The following is a 19,942-nucleotide window of genomic DNA, read 5'->3' as shown; positions in this document are numbered from 1 at the left end:
TTTTAAGAGGAGGTTAGATGAACACCCTGCTGGGGTCGTTTAACCTCTTTCCTGCCATGACAGAGGGTCAGACTAGATGATCTGCTCAGGTCCCTTCCGACCCTAGAAACTATGAAATACCAAATTGTATTCTAAAAATTGAACGTCTACAACATTCATTAATTTGGTTTCAAAAACATTTTTGTCCTAATTCACGTGTTTGTGTAGTGTTCATAGAGGTGATGGCACAATAACTTGAAGTTTTACTCTTGTATGTTGTTGGGGGATGGGGGCATGGAGGGATGGGTATAGGTTTGTAGGGGGGTGTGAGGGAGGCTGGGGGTGTGGGAGTGAGTGTGGGGTGATGGAGCTTGTGGGGGTGTGTGCCAATATGTGGGGTATGGGTGGGTATGAGGCTTGTGAGGGGAGGGTGGCTGGACTGTGTGAGTGGGGTGTGAGTCTGGGGGCCTGCATGTATGACAGTGCAAGGGGGGGTGCATGTGTATGGTAGGGTGTGCATGTGGGATTTGCCCTATGAACACACACACACAGTCTCTCCCTTCTTCCCTCATTGCATATGTACCCCTCTCCCCCACTTCTGGCCCTGGGGTACTGTGCAGCCTGTGCTCCTGCGGTCCATTGATGTAGCCAGGGTCCACGTGGTGCTGGAGCAGGTGGCAGGCATGCAGGGAAGCAGTGAAAGCAGCTGCAGGCAGAGGTTTCCAGTTGGGAGGGGTAGGGGATGGGGCAGGGTGAGGCTGGTCTGGCTGTGCTACTGAGTTCTGCTGGCTTCCCCTGGATCTTACTGCCCCTGTCTCTTGTCATCTTGGACAGGCAGCCAAGAGCAGATAAATATTAATTTTCTAAAATGTTTAGGGGCCCCGCAGGCCAGATAGGCCATATTTTGCCAGCCCCTGCTCATAAATTTATAATTTCCCACATCTCCCTTTCGCAGCCAAGTACAATTACAATAATTAACAAACAACTTTAATATATTAACATAATACAGACTTTCAATTTCGTATAATCAGCCTATTAACTAGGCTAATGAGTGATGTTCACTTAATTCCTGTAGTGCCCTGCGCTGACACATGGGCCTATGAGTCCAAGGTGACACTAATACAGTTCACAAACAATAACAGTAAATATATTAATTTAATTAATTCCAGTTGTGTTAATTTCCATTCCAGTGCCCCCTTTGGAAGCATCCACGGACAGCTTAGTCTTTCACTTGTTGTTTTAGTCCTTCATGACTGGGGCCTTTTAAATTACTTCCTTTGGTTTCTTAAATTTTTTAAGGGTTGCATCTCATATCCATTGGAGTCCTTTGCATAGTAATTAATTCATGTTGCTAGTTTGACCCAGTTGGTTACAAGTGGCTCATGCCAGGGCCTCTTAAGAATGCAATTCCCTACAATTATTCCCTCTAGTTGGCTGGCTGATGTTTGATAACAGAGCAAGTGGACTCTACCAATTGCACTGTCTTCCTTGTTACACACAGGTGGTAGCAGAGGAACATGAGAAAGGACAGACTTGTAAGAGATCCTGTTGCCATTGGGCAGGGTAAACAGAACTGTAGGCATCTTAAAACAATCTTTGTACATGCAGAAAGAATTGATTTGGTAGATGATGTTATGGTCAGCATCTTCACAAAGGGTGAAGGACTGGAGTTAGGTAAATTCTGTCTAGAAACTGTGCTGGCTATTAGACTGGCCCTTCATGCATAGCTGAGGTCTTGTTGCAGATGTCTTGAAACAAAGTCCTAATGAGACAATTGTAAAAGCTGGTGAACAACAAGTTGCAGTACTTCATGGCTCAGAGAATGAGCAGCACGTGGCAGATAAGTTAAACTGGCCAGTTGTTCATCGTTGTTCTCCAGCCTTTATCAGGTAGTCCCATATTTAAACATGGATGTTCAGGCTGGTTCATTCTCTTTACTGCATAGGCTTTGCTGTTGGGGAATTTGGAGACTTAGCTAGATTCTGCCTTGCCTTTCTAAATGAACACATTCAAAAAAAGAGGTTTGAGAGAGTAACAGTTTCAGCTTAAGGTCTCCTTGTTTGTAACAAATCATGAATTATATGCTTAATATAGCAAATGATTGTTGGGGAGCTGACTTATTGCCAGTGTACAAGAATGCAGTCCTTGGATGGGAGAAAGGGACACGAGATGGGAAGTAATGCCTTAGCACATTGGACCAAATTCTGCAGTTCGTCCATGCTACAAGATTGGCTCAGCTAAACCAAGCAACCTCCCTGAGAATGGGCATTTTTGGTTTCTGGAAGCACATCTGTCTGTTTCTCTTTTGTTCACTTCTCAACCATCTAATCATCCTCTTTTCTCCCTTCTGGCTCTTCTGATATGGTGTCCCACAAGCTGGGTGTAGTCCTTCTACCAGTTCATTTCAGAATATACCTAAATTTAGTATGTAGCTATGGACCATAATAATCAGGGCCGTAACATGATGCCTGAGAGCCACAGGCCCAGTGATGCATGGGCAGAGCAGAATCACTGGCTGAGCTGCTAGTGGCACTATTAAGCAGAGTAGACTTTATACATGATCATACACACATGCGCAAGCATGGGTATCTACATCTATTTTGTAGATGTATTTTTTGAAGGAGGTTAGATGAACACCTTGCTGGGGTCGTTTGACCCCAGTACTCTTTCCTGCCATGGCAGGGGGTCGGACTAGATGATCTACTCAGGTCCCTTCTGACCCTAGAAACTATGAAACTATAAGAAGAAATGCTTATTCTGTAATGCTGATGTCTGCAGCTACCTTAAAACTCTGGATGGCCGGTTCCCAGCCATTTTAAAAATCCCAGTTTCAGTGCACAGACCTAGAAACAAAACAAATTATTTAGAATAAGCAAAAGCAAAGACAAAAGGTTCATTTTAACTTAATGAATAGTTTAACACTTTTTTTTGTACCCAAAACCAAAACTCTCGGTAAAGCTGAAGAGTTCTGAATTGGGAGATATTTTCTTAAAAAGCATTAATAAAATTTAAGAGCTAGCATTAAAATTTGACACTATTCATTCCCTCTTTTGATGAATGAAACATTCCTGGAAGGTGCAGCATGTGTAGTCATGTGATCTTTGAATCTATCAGAATAAGGTACGTGCTATAAATAAAAAATGTGGGCCAGGGTTTAGTGCTATTGGTAGAATTACCTCATTTTATAGTAGGGATTAGTTTGGTCCCTGTGTTCTGATACCTTTTAAAAATGATTTTGTCTAAGTATTTACATGAAAATAGATGTTTCATTCCTATGTGACATCTGGAGCTGAGAGGTAGAGCTTGAATCTTTTGCAAATCACACACTCCCAAATTATTTTATCCAGTTTTGTGCACGGACATGAGTCTTTCAAGCTGCTGCATGTTGTTTCTGTGCTTTTTTTGTGTCTCACCTTGACTACATAGCTGCTTTTCATCATCTGTATTTTTTCACTGAAGGATAAAAATATCTCATTTTTTAAAGAATGTTCTTAGAAATGTAGCAAGGTTGGATTAAAGAGATTAATAAGCATGATACCTGTCTGACGAACAAAGAATTGGGCTGTATATGGATTGTATAGTTTCTCTCTTCTAGGTATAATAGTACCAAAGAGAAGGAGAAATGGCAGACATATTTCTTTAACAATTCTGATTTCCCATCCTGTCTAAAGATATTCCAAGTTATGAGCAATCCATTTGGAAGCACAGAAACCTCAGTGAGGAGACTCCTTGCCTCCCCCCATAAGCAAAAAACAGGCTACAGAATTTTCAAGACTGTTCCCTATGTAAAGAGAGAAGCTGTGCTTCAGTTTATATCTTCCTTTTTTCTTCAGCTGGAATCACTAAACAGGTGAGGATTATAACAACATATAACCACATACATACACATGCCATTACCTTCCCAAGTTCAGCCCTTCTCAGCTAGATGAAAGAATTAATAATATTGTTTCAAGATGAAAATGCAGAGTAAGAATCAATCTGAAATAGCTAGTAAGACATATCAGTGTTGCCTCCCACTTAAGTACAGTGATGAACACCTTTACTCAATGATTTTGGGAATGTTGTAGAATTAAATTATAGCCTCACGAAGCTCTGTAGTTTTACTATTTTTCTTCCTTCCTTGAGAAATACCATGTAGTGTACTGTTCATGAAATCCTCTACAAAGAAGTCAAGTTTATATTTAACAGTCTTATCAAACAGTTGAGATAAAGTGAAAAGCTCACTGATACGCTATATAAAGTACACAGAAAAGGCTTGGAAAGCTCACATGAAATAATCGTGCCAAATTCTTTCTCCCACGATCTTCACTCAACTTATTAGGAGTCTTAGCAGAGACATGTGGTTCGTATTTAGATTTCTGCATCTCAAGTGGTGGCATTCTTGTACGTTAGACATGAGGGCATATGCCCTTAATTAAGCACCCCAGCATGCTCCTCTCAGTACATATGGTATTATTAATAATATATGGAGCAGTATTTGTGCATGTCCCACGTAGTAAGGTGATATTTTAGCTTTTTTTCATATGCATTAGAAAGGGTATTTCATTTAGTGAACTGAAGAACTGTGTTGTCCTCTTGGTATGAAAGAACTGACTGAGGGCTTGGAAGCCAAATTTCTCCTGGGAGGTTTCCTCACATTTGTATTGCATGTGGGACACAAGGGGGAATGGGCTGATGGGTTTGGCCCTGCTAACCTCAGGAGACAGAGTTTTACTAAAATATTCTACAGATCCCACCTGCAAGAGTTTGGGATGTGAGAATGGAGCGTGGGTCCTCCACAATATTTCCCATTCCCTTCCGTGGCAAAAGGGTTGTTACATAACTGTGCTGCCATAGACTGCTAATTAACCTCTGCTCAAATCTTCCTGCTGCAAGGAGCGTGGATTCAGCATGGAGGAAAAGCAGCAAATACTGAGATAACAGGATTAGCATCATTACAGTCGGTGTTTTCTTAACAGCAGAATCATGCTGAACAGCCTTTTCTTTCTACTCTAGGGGCACGTCTATACATTGCCCTGCAGCAACATAGCAACGCGCTATGTCGCCATGCAGCACAGTACAGTGACATAGCAATCATGCAGGTCTACGTGCAATCACCAGCTACATCGCCGCAGCAGCGCACTTCCTGGTTATAGCGCACCGCTATGACGATGTAGTTGCAAAATCTAACCGTGTGTTGTGCGCGTGGCATGGTACCCACCTGTACTGCCATAGTAATGTCATCATACGGTGACATGTAAACACACCGTAAATCAAATTTTACTGACATCACTAAGGCAAAACTCCTGTTGACACCAATAGGCATATTTAGTCTCAGTAAAAAGTGCTGAATTTTATAGTGTAGGCTGAATTTCACTGGGAGAAGCAAAGGAATACCTCTTCACCTCTGCGCTGGAGATCCAGCCTGCGTTCACATCCTGCGGTTTTTGTGCATGGCAGATATGAAGGGGTTGGGGGAAAATCCATTGGAAAGCTGTATCTTCACTACTAGCTCAGAGCAGCTACATGTTACATTGTTTCTCTCACTTTCTCTTCTCAACTCAGATCACAGAAGGAAGGAAAAGTGATCCCTGGGGACTGTAGGATTTAACTTTTCTTTGGCAGGTGGTAATTATTAAATGCCAAGGGGATTCCCAGAGTAAAACTTCACACCTAAGGCAGCAGTTCCCAAACTGTGGGTTGCAACCCCAAATGGGGTCGCAACATCAGCAGATGGGGTCATGATAAATGTGCCCCCTGAGATTTCTGTCCCCACCTTTGCAGTTCAGCAGGTGGGACTCACTGTGGGAGGGGGTGCCGCACCACCGTGGCTGTCAAAGTGGGGCACAGTTGCACCCACGCTCCTCATCTTCCGGGCCTCCTGTGGCACTCCCTCCCTCCTGTGCCAGATCCTACCCACTAAGCTGCAGAGCTCCCAGGGGGAGTGGGGCAGGGCAAGGAGCCCCAAGCCTGCAGCGGGCAGCCTACGTCTTCCCCGCCCTCCACGGGCTCTCCTCCAGCAGTGCTGCCCACGGCAGAAGGAAAGGGGTGAGTGGGTGGGGGCGAAGCTGGGCTCTGCACTCAGCTCCAGCTGCAGCAGCTGCTGCCTCCTATGGGCTGTGGGTGGGGAGTGAGGGGCACCTGGGGCTGTGTGGTGGAAGTGAGGGGCCATGATGAGGAAATGGGGTCATGCTGAGGAAAAGTTTGGGAAGCACTGATCTAATGGCTTGTCAAATGGCGAAACAGTATTAGAACATTGTTGTATTGGAAGAGTCGCAGTAACCAAACGTGATATTGAGCACACGTTAGCACTCAGAATAAACAGGTACTGTCATATTCACTGGCATGTCAGCTGGGCACGGGCAGCCTACCCGTGGGTTTATATCATTAGACCTTCTACGTGGGACACCTGTGTACCACCCTGTCGCAGAGCACTTAGGTGCCCCGCTCCTTTAAAGAGCTGAAACTGCTAGGGAGAGAGCCCTGGCAGTGAGTGGGGAGCCAATTTATCAGGGCAGCCAGAATGAGTTAGTAGGTCCACACCTGCCAGTGGTCAGCTGACCAGAAGGGGCAGGGCCTGGCTCATATATAAACCCCAGGGCTGAGGCCAGGAAGGCAGTTCCTCACTAGCAGCCCTGAGGGAGGATGTACCCGTTGACACTGAAACTGCCTGGTATGTTGCACCCAGGGTGAAGGGGGCTCCATGAGCTCCACATGTACCTTTGCCTATTAGACACTTAGTGCCAGGGATGAAACCTGATCCTTTTAAAAGGTCAGAGCACACCCTGACCTTTTGTTTCATATTATAGCCCATGGGCTTGTGTTTTATTTGCTGTTATATAAGACTGGTGGTTTGGGTGAGGCTATTTGGGGAAGGAGGAGGCCTCACTGGGAGCCCACTGCAGCATGGGGACCCTGGCGCCAGAGGGGGCATGGCATTTGGGGTGCACAGACCCCAGTGCCAAGGGGCATAGAGTGAGACAGGGCTGCGGAGAGCCCAGGGAGGACAAGGGCAAGACTGGACAACGTCGGTACCATCTGTGAGGCTTGGGGCAATTACCTTTAAGATCTTCCCTTTGACAGATGTAATCACTCAACCATTGCTTAAATATTTGCAACAATTCCTCATTTGTGATTCAGGAGTGATTCCTGTACATAACTGATATAACTCTATGGGCTATACCAGTAGGAAATTTGACACTTCCCTCTCCAGTGTTTAAAAGGTTAGTTGTATGAATATTTGGGAAAACCAAATAAAAGAGCATCGCTGAGATGCTCCAAACCCAAATGTGCCATTTTTATTCCACTGAATTTCTTGAATATTTATTTTTCAGTGTTTATCACCCCTTCTGAACTAATTATTTCTAGACTGGCAGCCAACTGTTTATTAACTTATCTTGTTCTCCTGTATATTTAAAAGCCTCTCAACTTGTGTCTAACTGATTCCCTCTTCTTTGCTATTTAGAGCAGTGATTAGAATATTTGCATATTACTTAGCAGTAATATTTTCCATTAGGGATTTTTAAAAATTCCTAAGGTCCTGGTTTATCATTGGTCAATCTGAGTTTAAGCACCAAGCTGAATAGCACCTTTTAAAAAAAACATACTGAACTTGCCTTTTTGAAAGCCAACTATTGCAGCTTAAAACAAAATAGAAGCTTTCAAACTACACCAATTTCTTTCAGATCCAAAAAGATCAGGGTGCATTTTCAGGGCATACTGAATCTGATAATGTGGGCATGCCATTTTTTTGGTAGGACTGCTGGGAAGGATGAGTAGGACCGAGAGTGAAAGTCTTTTTAAGATTTCGATTTAGACTTATTCTCTGGCTGAGGTAACTTATCGTCTTCTGTATATTAATGCTTAAGCTGCCAGGTGGTAAGTGGTATTGTAAGTTAGGTTTTCAGGTTATACAGAAAATTAAGCCAACCAAAATATTAAAAAATCAAATGGGGGAAATAATTTATTATAAAGAGCCAGATTCTAGCTCACTTACGGTATTTTATTCTGTAAATAGCCACACTGAGGTCATGGGACCTATTTATGGAGCAAGTTATTATTCAACATGAGTAAGAGCTTAGGAATATGGCCTGCAGTGCTGACAAACAGAAAAACATACCTTTGCAACACTAAAGAGCTTGCTGTGGGGAAAAATGAGGAAAAGAAAAAATAACTTCTTAAAGACGACTGAAACAAAAAGGAAAGTACCCACTTTACCAGAGGACTTTAGCTTGCTGGTTTTTAATTATTAATACGACATTTTTCCATACAATAAACTGTCATTACCTGTAGCCTTCAAGCTTTAAAGATATTATAGCTGGTTAGACAGTTACTGTAAACAATGGCTTTTTTTATTCTGATTCTGAAAGTCATAGCCATACACTGCAAAATCTACTTGAATCTTGATTTAAGTTAACGTTTATTTAACTTGCTGATATTGGATTTTCTGCATTTTATAGGCAGGAGGTAGGGAAGTGTGGTACCTTAGAGGCTGGCTGATTCAGAGACACCAACTTTTGTAGGCCCACTTCATCAAATGCTGTGGATGGACTTGCAGAGGTCATTTACCAGTTGGAGTTATATGTTCAGCTATGCTACTTACATATCCAATCAGGAGCAAAAGGACTCTGCCATAGAACCATACTTATTTCAGCTCAGAATCCTATATCAGTTCATCTTTAGTCTCAGTCACAGAAAAGCCCTGTAAATACATTTTAGAACTTCTTCTAAAACTGTGAATTGCCATATTTGTCTAGGTTTTATTCTGTGTTTTGATGGTGTAAGTAATTGAACGTACTCACAAGTATTCTAAGTGCCACCATAGACTTTAGTATCTGGAGATAAGTCTGCAACACATTACTGCTGTCATTAAATGCTGCATCTCTGGAAGAGGAATTTTCAAGACAGCTGTAGCAAATGAAATTATTTAGCTACAGTTTACAGCTGTCCTTCAGGCATAATGTTTGTGTATTATATCTGGACACTTAAATTTGGCATGCAGATCATAATTAGAAGGATGCTATAGGATATTTGGAGCCATTGTGAGCCTTTAGTATAGTGAGGATTGTTGGAATTGTTTGGCATTTCAAGGTCAGAGTATTTAAGGGGTGGTATAATTAAGTGTCAGTTGCATGTAACTGTCTTAATTCTGCAGCTATGGTTCCCATAAAGGCCTTTTACATTTTAAGGAGTGCTGGCTTTTTTTTTTTAGCTTCTCATGCATCTGGGTGAAGCTCCAGGGGGACAGAACCTGTATTACCAAAAACTATAATTAAGGTTGAGGTTAAACATCCTCTTTTTTATCAATTGCTCCGTTTCAACTGTTCATATCTTTGTGATGTGGCATTATCTGTACTCTGTGGCAAAAGGTAAAGCTTCCATTTCTTTTCTTTCACTTTTTGTCTTTTTAACTCTTTCAGCAAAATACCTTCAGCCATTTTGAGTCCTTCATGCTTGCAAGACTCATATTCCAGTGAGATATTTTCTTGTAAGATGGCAGGGCAATCAGAAGACTGGAGGAAATGGGGTAGAGGACAGCTGAAACCAGAAAGAGTAGCAGGGTGGCATGAGGCTGTTCGTGAAGGGAGAGCAGCATGGGTGAATGAGGAATTGATGTTTTCAGTGCCCAGAAGTGGCACCTCATACCATGACCATCCTGTGTCTTCTGCCAGATAAGCTGACATTGGACTAACACAGCTAACTACCTTGCTCAGTTCAGAACTGGAGACATTTCATAGTTTCATAGATGTTAGTCTCCCTGCACTTGGGTAGGAGAGACTGCTGGAATCAGATAACCCCAGCAAGATGAGGGGCAAGACATTTTTTGAAGATCGCCAGGGTGGATGACTACCACTTCTGCAGGGAGCATGTTCCAAATCCTCAGTACTTGACTTATAAAGAAATTTTTCCTTATGTCTAGCCTGAACTGATCCTCAATCAGCTTGTACCCATTATTACTTGTTGTCCCCTGGGAGGCCTTGATGCACAGATGCACCCTTAGGCTCTGATGTATGCCCCTTATATATTTATAGGCTGCCACAAAGTCCCCTCTGAGTCTTTTCTTCTCCAGGCTGAAGATCCCAACTCTTTCAACCTCTCCTTGTATGACCTGGTGTATAGGCTTCTAATCATGCATGTGGCCCTCCTTTGGACTCTCTCAAGCTTCTCCACATCCTTCTTGAAGTGCAGCACCCAGAACTGGATGCAGACCTCCAGCTACGGTCTCACCAAGGCCAAGTAGAGAGGGAGGATGCCATCCTAAGCCTTGCTCGAGATGCCTCAGTAGATGCATGTCAGTGTCTGATTAGGCCTGCCACCTATGGCATTGCATTGGTGGCTCATGCTCATTTTGTCGTCAATCATGACACCCAGGTCTTGTTCAAATGTGGTGCTAGCAGGTGTAGCACTGCCAAGCCTGTAAGTGTGTTGTGGATTATTTCTTCCCGGAGGACTTTACATTTCTCTGTATTAAACGACATCAGGTCGAGGTCTGCACACCTCACAAGCCTGCCCATGTCGGCCTTTATTGCCAGCCTGTCTTCAGGCATGACCACACTCCCCCATAGTTTGGTGTCATCAGTGAACTTTACTAGCTAGCTTTTAACACCCAAATCCAAATAATTGATGAATGTGTTGAAAAGCACTGGTCCAAGTACTGAACCCTGAGGGACGCCACTGGTCACTGCCCAGCAAAGCGTGAGAATTGAAGAGCCGAACATGGCAGCAAGGAGAGATGGGTGACATTTGGCAGGCTTTTAATTATGTGTACCACAGTGGTGGCCAGGAGACCCAGGCACTGATGAGGGCCCCAAGAATGCTAGGAATTATAAATAGACCATCCCTGACTCAGAGAGTTGATAGTTTGGTACTTTGATATTACTTAGTTCGGCCTCAGAACAGCCTTTTGGTGAAAAGAGCAAGGATGGGAAAACTAAAACACAGAGGTTAGGTGGCTTGTGTGAAGTAATGTGGCAGTTTAAGTCACAAAGTGTATTCTCTTCTTTTGTAGCTCAGTAGTCATATCGTGGCCTCTGTGTTTCCAAGTGCTGTTCAGATGCATAAGACATTATTGTTTATTTTCCTATGTGACCGTGATGTCAGTTGAAGACTCCCCCGGGTGAAAGTTGGCTCCAGACCCTTTGAGAAGCTGCTGTGTAGGGGCCTTATCACAGAATGCTTTGTACCATTTTATTGTACGTAGAAACTGCTTTTCTGAAGAAGAGCTCTGGGGAGAAACTATGTTTCAAGGACAGGACTTTTTTAAAAACATTTTTCATTTAAGGAGCCTTTGAAACATTTGGAATCATGTTTTATGGGTCCCAGACAAATGTTACAGCATAAATCACTGAGGTAGGCAGTTTATGGATCTTCATGCAAAATATAATTAAGTATATTGAATGCTCCAATTGCATGATGCCTGAAGCTTTCTTTTGGTTTCTTTTTTTATTAAAGATAAAGGTAGCTAGCAGCATGCTTCCTTATCCATCTCATACATTTTATTCAATACTTTCTCTTACAGTTCCACGCCAGCCAGGAGTGAGCAATAATCTATTTGAAATATTTGAAATTGAAAAAGGGATTAGTGCAGATGAGTATGAAGCAAATGACGATCCAGGTAATTATCACACCTCCCAATTGATACTTTCACTCTTTTTTAATGTTTCTTTGGCTACAGATGTATGTGGTGGGACAGTAGGGGCCACTACTATGCTGACCCACCTGCCTCACTGTGCCCAACCAAAACCACGTTTCGGATGTTCCCCCTGGGGCACTTATGTCCAGCTGACCCCCTTCCTGGAGCCTCAAGCCTGGGGTAATCGCTGCCACCACCTGGGCTCTGGTCTGTTAGGGCCCTGTGCAGCCTGCAGTACACAGACCTTGGGGGTACTTTGCCCACTAGTAGTATTTCTGGTTGCTCCTTATAGCCTGGAGCCACCCAGGATGTTTTCAGGTAGAACAGAATCAAATAATCAGCCAAGCTCTGCTAGGTGCGAAAAGGCTGTCCCTCCTCTCAGATGTTCACAACTAGGTGTGTTGTATCAGATAGCTTTTATTAATCCGAGAGAGGGATTGTCAGCCCTTTCAACACACGGCTAAAGATATATAACCCTAATTTACGGGCTAAATTTCAGGTAGGCTACTTACAAAGACATCCAAAAGATTCTGGAGGCCTGAGCTTCTATGTTTACTTCCAAAATGCCTACTGGAGGAAGACCCCCAAACCAGATGGCCGGACCTTTAAATAACTTTTCTGACCTCATCACCTGGCTCCGACCAGAAACAGGCTTTATTTGAACCCTGCTGACATGATCAGCAGCCCTCAGTGGAGTGACCAGAGTCACCAAACTGGTTCCACAGGTTACTTGGCAGGAAACTCAAGACAAAGGGTCTGGACACAATAAGGAGGAATGGGAGATGGTCCAGAGGAAGCAGTATATACAGTGCAAACAAGTTACACTGCAAAATACATCCAGAGACACTTGACCACACGCAACCCCAAATATGTGTGGGTGTTACATTCTCCACCCCCCAGCCCAAAGTGTCCTAATCCTGGGAAAGACAGAGGGTGATTTTTGTCACAAAGTGTGTAGGCAAAAGTTAAATATCTGTCTTTTATAGCAACTTTGTTTTAATTCTGTTTCTTAAATGAATTTGTCTTCATTCTTCCTTTACCAACTCAGATTGCCTCTTTAAATTTACTAACACAACTTCTGTGTTGATGTATAAATAACAAAATGATAATGTTTTTCTCCAGTGACTTGTTAATGTGGATGCAGATTCTTTTTGTGTAGCTCCTTATGTTGTACTTCATTTTGACAGGCAGACTCAGTTGTAGATTTCATCCATGCCGAGCTGCTGCGTAATTCAGCAGCCACAAGAATCCAGGACTGTTTCTGTGCATCTTTGTTTTGTATTTTGTAGGTATCCTGGTGCACAGCTGTAACTTTGATATTGGTCTCTGTGGCTGGATCAAGGATAAAGATGATGATTTACATTGGGAACCAGTTGCCGATCCATCAGGTAGGACAGTCTTGATCCACCCCATTTGTTGTAGCTTAAGAGTCCAAGCAAACTCCCTTTAAAATGGGAGGCAGAACTCCCATGGTATTTGAAGAGAAGCAAGGATTTTTTTTTTGGTGATATCATTTATTTGATCAGCTGTATAATTGGGACACATCAACTGTATAATTCAGGCACAAAGTGCCCTTGCTTAGGTCTGGGAAAGAAGCAGAACCAGGTTGAACTAAATAACAGGTAGAACAACAGCTGGTGTATAATTCTATATGTAAAAGAAAACAGTAACTTAAAGGCATGGAGGAAGCTGTAAGTAGGAGCAAAGACTGGCAAAGGAATGGCTTTAAAACAAGAGAGTGCGGTAGAATAAATAAGGTAGTTATCATAGAAAATTAGACCTCAGGAAGCCATCTACGCCAGTGGTTCTCAACCTTTTTTGGACCAGGGCCTATTTGTAACTGTCAATGGCCAGTTCTGAGCCAGTGCCCCTCTGGTGACCAGCAGTCCCCTGCCCCCAGGCCCTAGCAGAGGGGGTGGGGTAGAGGGGGGGCCCCAAGCAGCCTCTTGCATGCTGGAACTCTGCCAGCCTGCAAGGGAAAAGCCACGGTTTCCATGTTTTTCTTCTTGAAAAAAGAATCCATTTTTTAAGTTTGTTGATCCATTTCTAAAGCTTGTTCATGACCCTTTCATATATGCTTGTGACCCACTTCTAGGTCGCAACCCAGAGGTTGAGAAATGATGATGTAGTCCAACCTCCTACTCAAAGCAGGCCAATCCCAAACTAAATCTTCCCATTTGTCTAGCTGGGTCTTAAAAACCTCCAAGGATAGAGAGTCTACAACCTCTCTTTGTAACCTGTTCCCATGTTTTTCTACCCCCCTAGTGAGAGACAGAATCACAGATTTATGTGGAAAACCATTCAGAGGGGGAAAAGGTTGTTATTACCTGTGGAGTGCAATGAGATTGGCAGAGAGAGCAGGTAGATCGTAATGAGCCACAAAGCCAGTATCTATTTTTAGTCCATGGTTTTCAGTGCCTAGGATGGTTATGAATTTGTATGCCTAATCCCAGTTTCTGAAGGTTTTTTGTAGCTTTCCCTTCAGTACAATGAATGTGGGATCAGAGAGGGAGCTGTTGCTCTGGCATTATTAATATTTTAATGTAACAAAACATCTCTCATACTTCCAGCAATTTTTTCAGCTTCTGCAGATCAGATTAGTGTAAAGGTTTTAGGACCCAATTTGGTTTCCTTTAAAAGTATTGAAGTAAATAGCTACCAACTTTGCTGCCAAAATCTACATCGACTGGGGACCTAGACTGTTATGTTAGCTTGTATTTCTAAACCAGGAATATTGATGAAGAAACAACAAATGTATTCAGTAAATGTTCTGTCTCTCTAAAGAATTGAGAAGACCAGAAAAGAAGGTATTTATATATTTAATCAGTATATTTCATATTTGAGAGCAAATATTGTAGTTACAAGCTATGAAGTTATTTTTAAAATGTGTTTGTAAATTTAATTTGTGGTTCTGATTGCTAAAATCAGAGGCAAAATTGGAAGTTCTGATTCTTGTTTAAATGCAGGGCTCTACGTTAACTTCCTAACTTACAGCAGAATTTATGGAAATTCAGTATAAAATAGTTCAAAAGTTTGAATCCCTGAATCCAAACTAGTATGCACTGAGGGGCAATAAACTCCTGCAGAATGACACTCTGGGCATCTAGTTTCTTGACAAAAAAATTCAGTGAAATCACAAACACACAGGGCTGGAAATCTGTCACCAGTGTATTTACCCACGTAGTACCAATAGTAATACCGTAGCATTATTTTAAACACAGTGCTGAACACCCTAGCACTGCAGAGACGGATTTTAGACGCACCCCTCTGGTTCTTCATTAGCTCTCACAGGATTACACTGAAGCGCAGCCTCCAGTACATGACATGCATGTATACTTGAATTGTCGATAGTAATGGGAATGCATTTCCTATTTGTAAAATATCATAAGTAGGGCCTGGTTTAAATCATGGGCACCACTTGCAGCACAGTGGGTCCTTGCCCCTGATTGGCGGAGGGGCCTGTCAGCCCTGCCACTCGCTGCTTGCTTCTGATGGCTGGGAGGTAAAAACTATGATTTTAAGTATGCCACAGTTCCTGTGTCCCACTGCTTGCCGCTGACTGGACTGGACGCAAAAACCGCGACATATTTAAAATTTTGATTTTTTTTTTTTTTTTTTTTTTTTTTTTTTGCCTCCCAGGCATCAGGAGCAAGTGGTAGGTCTGATGGGTGCAGTGGGAACTCCAAAATTAAAGGAGTCACCGCACTGCAAGCTGGGCTTGCAATTTAAGTCAGGCCCTAATTAAAAGTTAGGGTAGCATGATTGTAGGAAAGTCTTTGCCTCAGCATTTTGGTACATGGGCCAGGGTGTTTTACACTGCTGTAAAGGCACCATTGCTCCTTGGGTAAGGCAGGGAGGGTATGGACACTGTACTCCTTTTGCCCAGGGGGGCAGTACTGATTACATTTGTTCAACAGGCTTGCACTGGTATATCTAGAATGTAACTAATATGGTACCTCAGGTAGTATATTTTTCTCTCCTCATGTCTCAGGGGCAGAAAAGAAATAATTATTATAGGCAGATAACTATGTTAGTTAGCTCAGATTAACTATTTTAGATGGTTCAGAGAGTAGGCATGTGTTCTGGAACAGTTTATACAACACATTTAGTGAAGCTTTATAGGGCCAAACCCTTAGCTAATTGCATCAGTTGGAGCTTTGCATGAGGAAAGATAAACATTTTAAATACTTTGAGTTTGGGCTCACTCTGAATATCAGACTAACTGAGTTCATCCATGAGTTGCATACATTTTCTGGATATCACCATTTTTGAAAGTTCCAGCTGAAAAAAAAAAAAGCAACTTGAGTGGCAAAGATTGTTTCTTCCTGCCTTGTCTCACCATCGCTTTACATTCAAGCCGAACGTCCAGCTGTTGCTTCATATAGACAGGGAAATTAAAATGTTCTGCCACAGGCCTTTGTGGAGTTGCACTTTAACCTCCCCAGACACTTCATCGCTGACCTCAGGGCAGCTGTTCTTAGGCAGCAAACCTTGAACTGACTTGAACAGGGGTTTGCAGAACAAGAAATCATCCAGACACTGGACTATATTAAGTATGCTCTAAACGAGGAGTACAGATTTTAGCTCTTGTGACCCCTTTGTTTCCACCAGTTCTTTGCTTGGGTTCTCCCTTCACCCCACTGCCTCCCTCCCCCTCCTTTCCTACCTTTTGTACCCAAATCACTGTCTCAGCTTTATACACTGCTCTGTGCATGTCCTCCTTTCTCAGCATCTGATGAAGTGAGATCCAGCTCACAAAAGCTCCTACTATATATATCTCTAATGTGGTTAGTCTATAAGGTGAAAATCGACCTTGCCTTCTGCTCGACTTCAGACTAATATGGCTAACTAGATCTGTCTTCCATTAGACATGCACTGTTGCTATTGACATAACCTGTTAAAATCTGTTTGCAAAACAAACATCCCCAACTCACCACCTTGCTTCACAGATTTAGTTTTACAGCTGGCCAACTAACTTTTGGCTTTTACTTTTCAACCCCCTGAGGTGTATTTTACATATTTAAAGAATCTTCATTTTAAAAGGTGCCCTGGTATTCCTTTGTCAGTTGATCTTGTATGCAAAAAACAGGCTTAACTATGAAGCTCCATCCCAGTTGGGGCTTGTCTACACTTGTACCTTTTCATTTTTGTACTTAGTCAAATTTGTTGCCTACAGCTTTAGGTAAATCAGTACAGTCAGCTACAGCAGATGCAGTTATACTGGTATCAAGGGGAATGTGTCAGGATAACAAACACCCTCATAGCAGTATACCCATTTGCAATAGGTTGCACCAGTGTATTTATCTTTAACATTCAGATGCATTGCTGAAAAGACTGCACATAAAAAAGGCCTGGCAGACATAGCTGTAAGTGGATCCTACTATATGTACCTGCCTAGAGGCCCTCATGAAGCATTAAATTTAAAAGACCTCATTTAATCTTCTCAAAACTAATGTGAAGTGCAAACATTTTTTTTGAAACGGGGACTAAGAGAATATGGATTTTTTTCCTTTATTTCATTTGTTTGCAGTGCCATGGCACAGTGTTGGCAAAAGTCACATTTAATGGTTGCTTGTAAACATACATAGTTCTTATTTAAAATCATCATGGTTTTTTTTTTCAGAACAAACAGTAAAACTATTTAAAATGGCCAAACCTAAGAAAAGACATTTAACTGTAGTTTAGGGTAAAAAATGGGACCGTTTCAGAGGGCCTTAAATGGGGCCAAGAAGGAATTGTTCCCCCTTCTATTGCTACAATTATTTTTTTTAACCTTCCTCAGAAGTATTGGGTGTTGGCCACAGCAAAGCCTGGGGGTTTTGACTGGGGTGTGACAATACCCCTGCTGGGTTAAAACCTAGAGGTACTTGATTAGAGGGTCTTGTTCCTCCACCCAGTGTCAGACCAATGACCACAGTGGGATTCGGGAAGGAATTTTACCCCATGATCAGATTGGTACAAACTGTGGGGGTTTTGGTCTTCCTCTAACGGGAGGTGTGGCTCCCTTCCTTCAATCTCTTAAGCGCATTTTAACCACCCTTTCAACATCAGGACATGAACTGCCATTATCCTCCTGCTCTGCCTGTGGCAGGCTAGGGTGCTTTTGGTGTCTTTGGGCAATAAGCCTTGTAGTTGTGTGACAGGGTTGGCTGTGTAGTTTTAGGTTACACAAGGGCTCGTATGCCGGGGGTTTTTTTGTTTTTTTTAGAATTAGCTAAATGCTGTATATCTCTGCAAAATGGAAAAACATTTCCAGGCTCACTTCAATAGCTGAGATTTCATGTGACCTTTATAACTTAATTAACGTTAAGACCCTTACGGTGAATTTTGATTTTGACAATTTGCTGGTGAAAGCCGTTAGTTTTTGGTTTAGAACACATGGAGTTCTCAGCAGGATATTTTTAACCTCTTATATCCCCATGTTCCTCGTCAGTTGAGATTTGCAAGATCAGTCTGTGTCCTCTAGGGTCCCATTCCAACTTTTACCTTTGAAATATTTTTTTAATACCTTCTTAGTTTGGTCAAAGGGTTTTTGTAAGCTGTGAAGTTTCATTTATCATCGTTTTCTCTTCATAGTTTTAAATACCAACATGAAAGACTCAGTGGAAGAATTTATTGGGGATTACATATGTTTTTGATTTTGGCTTTGCACTGCCACAGGGACCTCTGCTTTCTATTTATTAACCAATATTTTTATGTAGGTATTGCTCCCTAAAGCAGTGGGGATATGACTAGGCTTCTGAATGAAGTTCATATATTCAGCAACTGTCTTAACATAAGCAGTAGAGGGAGCAAGATGGACTGACTCAAGATCAGTAAGGTGATTTAAATGCAGAAATAATGCTTGCAGTAGAGACCAGAACACTGGGCTCCTTCCTCAAGGGACTGCCATAACCAGTAGGTTACAGCATCAGGCTCCCTATTGCTTGCTCTTGTTCTGGCCCCATGAATTCTCTACTCTTGGCTTCCAAGGGAGCCAGCTGCCACAGGAGTCCCAAAGGGGTTGCTTATCCAGTCTAACCCACAACTTGGTGAGGCCACTCTTCTGGGAAGCTGTAGATAATCTGCTTGAATCACTGTGGAGACCAGAGTTCTTGGCTGTCCTCACCATGAGTTCCTAGGCAGGTGCTATTACTTTTAGGATAATGGAGGAAGAAAGATGTGTTGTTACACTGCAGCAGCAACTGTGTTTTGCATGAAGCTGTATGGATTTGTACAGTGTGCTCTGCCCCACCCAAATAATTGGGGACTTTAGGCGCCACATCATACTAGTTGAGATCATGACAGAGCTTAGGTGAGAGTTAAGCCCCTATAACTTTGTTATAGGGCCACTTACCCAGTTTTGGCAGGCAGTTGAGGGCTGCATAGGTAGCCCCACCCCTTGATGGGTGCCCCACCCCTTGACAGGTGTCCTGCCCCCGGTCACCATCTTGGGACCAATGTCCCAGGGCCAGCACTGGTAGGGCCCAAAGCGGGGCGCAGGCTGGCAGGGGTCTGTGGAGCCAGGCTGGGCTGCACCAGCAGGAAGAGCGGGGAGCTGGCCTGGCTCCACAGAGCCCCTGCCAGCTGGGACCTCGTGCTCCTGCTACCCTACTCTGGGCCCTGCTAGCACTGACCCCAGGGCACTGGTGCAGGCCCTGTGCTCTCACTGGCTCCCCGCCCGCTCATACCCAGTGCCCCCCCAGCCCTGCGGAGCACACAGCCCTGACCCCCTGCTTGCTGGCAGGGAGGAAGCCAGTGCTGAGCGTGGGGAAAAGCGACCCCTTGCTCACCCCATGGCTGGTGCTCACAGCCTGCATGGGGCTGGCTGGAGCAGACACAGGTAGTCCCAGGTGGGCTTCAAGCAGCTGTAGTGCAGGGCACTAGCCACACGGCGAGCAAGGGGCCGCTCTTCCCCATGCTCAGCACCAGCTTGTAGCCCAGCCCCGCTGCCAGCCTGGCAGTGGGGCTGGGTTATAAGATGGTGCTGAGCGCAGGGGGGTGGCGAAAAGCAGCCCCTCACTCGCCCCATTCCCATTGCCCCATGCTGAAGCTGCTCGCAGCTGGCCTGGGACTGCCTGTGCCTGCTTTGAACAGCCCTGTGTGGGCTGTGAGCGGCTGCAGCAGGAAGCACCAACCATGGGGTGGGCAAGGGGCAGCTTTTCTCTGTGCAGGGGAGCCCAGGGAAAAGCTGAGCTTGGGGGGAAACGCGACTCCTTCCCTGCCCCATGGCTGGCACTCCCTGCTGCAGCCCTTTGTAGCCCGCACAGGGCTATCCAGAACAGGCACAGGGAGCCCCATGCGGGCTGCAAGCAGCTGCAGCATGGGGCACTGGCCATGGGACAGGGAAGGGGTCGCTTCTGCACCCCCCCC

General features: G+C 43.7%; 1 protein-coding gene across 1 annotated transcript in view; it reads left to right on the top strand.

The window, feature by feature from the left end:
• Window positions 1-19,942, top strand: part of NPNT (nephronectin) — a gene marked incomplete at its 5' end in the record, with an annotated part of 77,718 nt that overhangs the window by 54,422 nt on the left and 3,354 nt on the right. Inside the window, 2 exons of the mRNA XM_019534146.1 lie at window positions 11,477-11,572; window positions 12,880-12,978. Coding sequence (XP_019389691.1) covers window positions 11,477-11,572; window positions 12,880-12,978 — 195 coding nt within the window. The remainder of the gene's footprint in view (window positions 1-11,476; window positions 11,573-12,879; window positions 12,979-19,942) is intronic.

The sequence above is a fragment of the Crocodylus porosus genome, unplaced genomic scaffold, assembly GCF_001723895.1.
Source record: "Crocodylus porosus isolate Cpor-Errol unplaced genomic scaffold, CroPor_comp1, whole genome shotgun sequence".
NCBI lineage: Eukaryota > Metazoa > Chordata > Crocodylia > Crocodylidae > Crocodylus > Crocodylus porosus.
The sequence above is the reverse complement of the archived record's forward strand: the minus strand, read 5'-3'. Positions and strand labels throughout refer to the sequence as shown.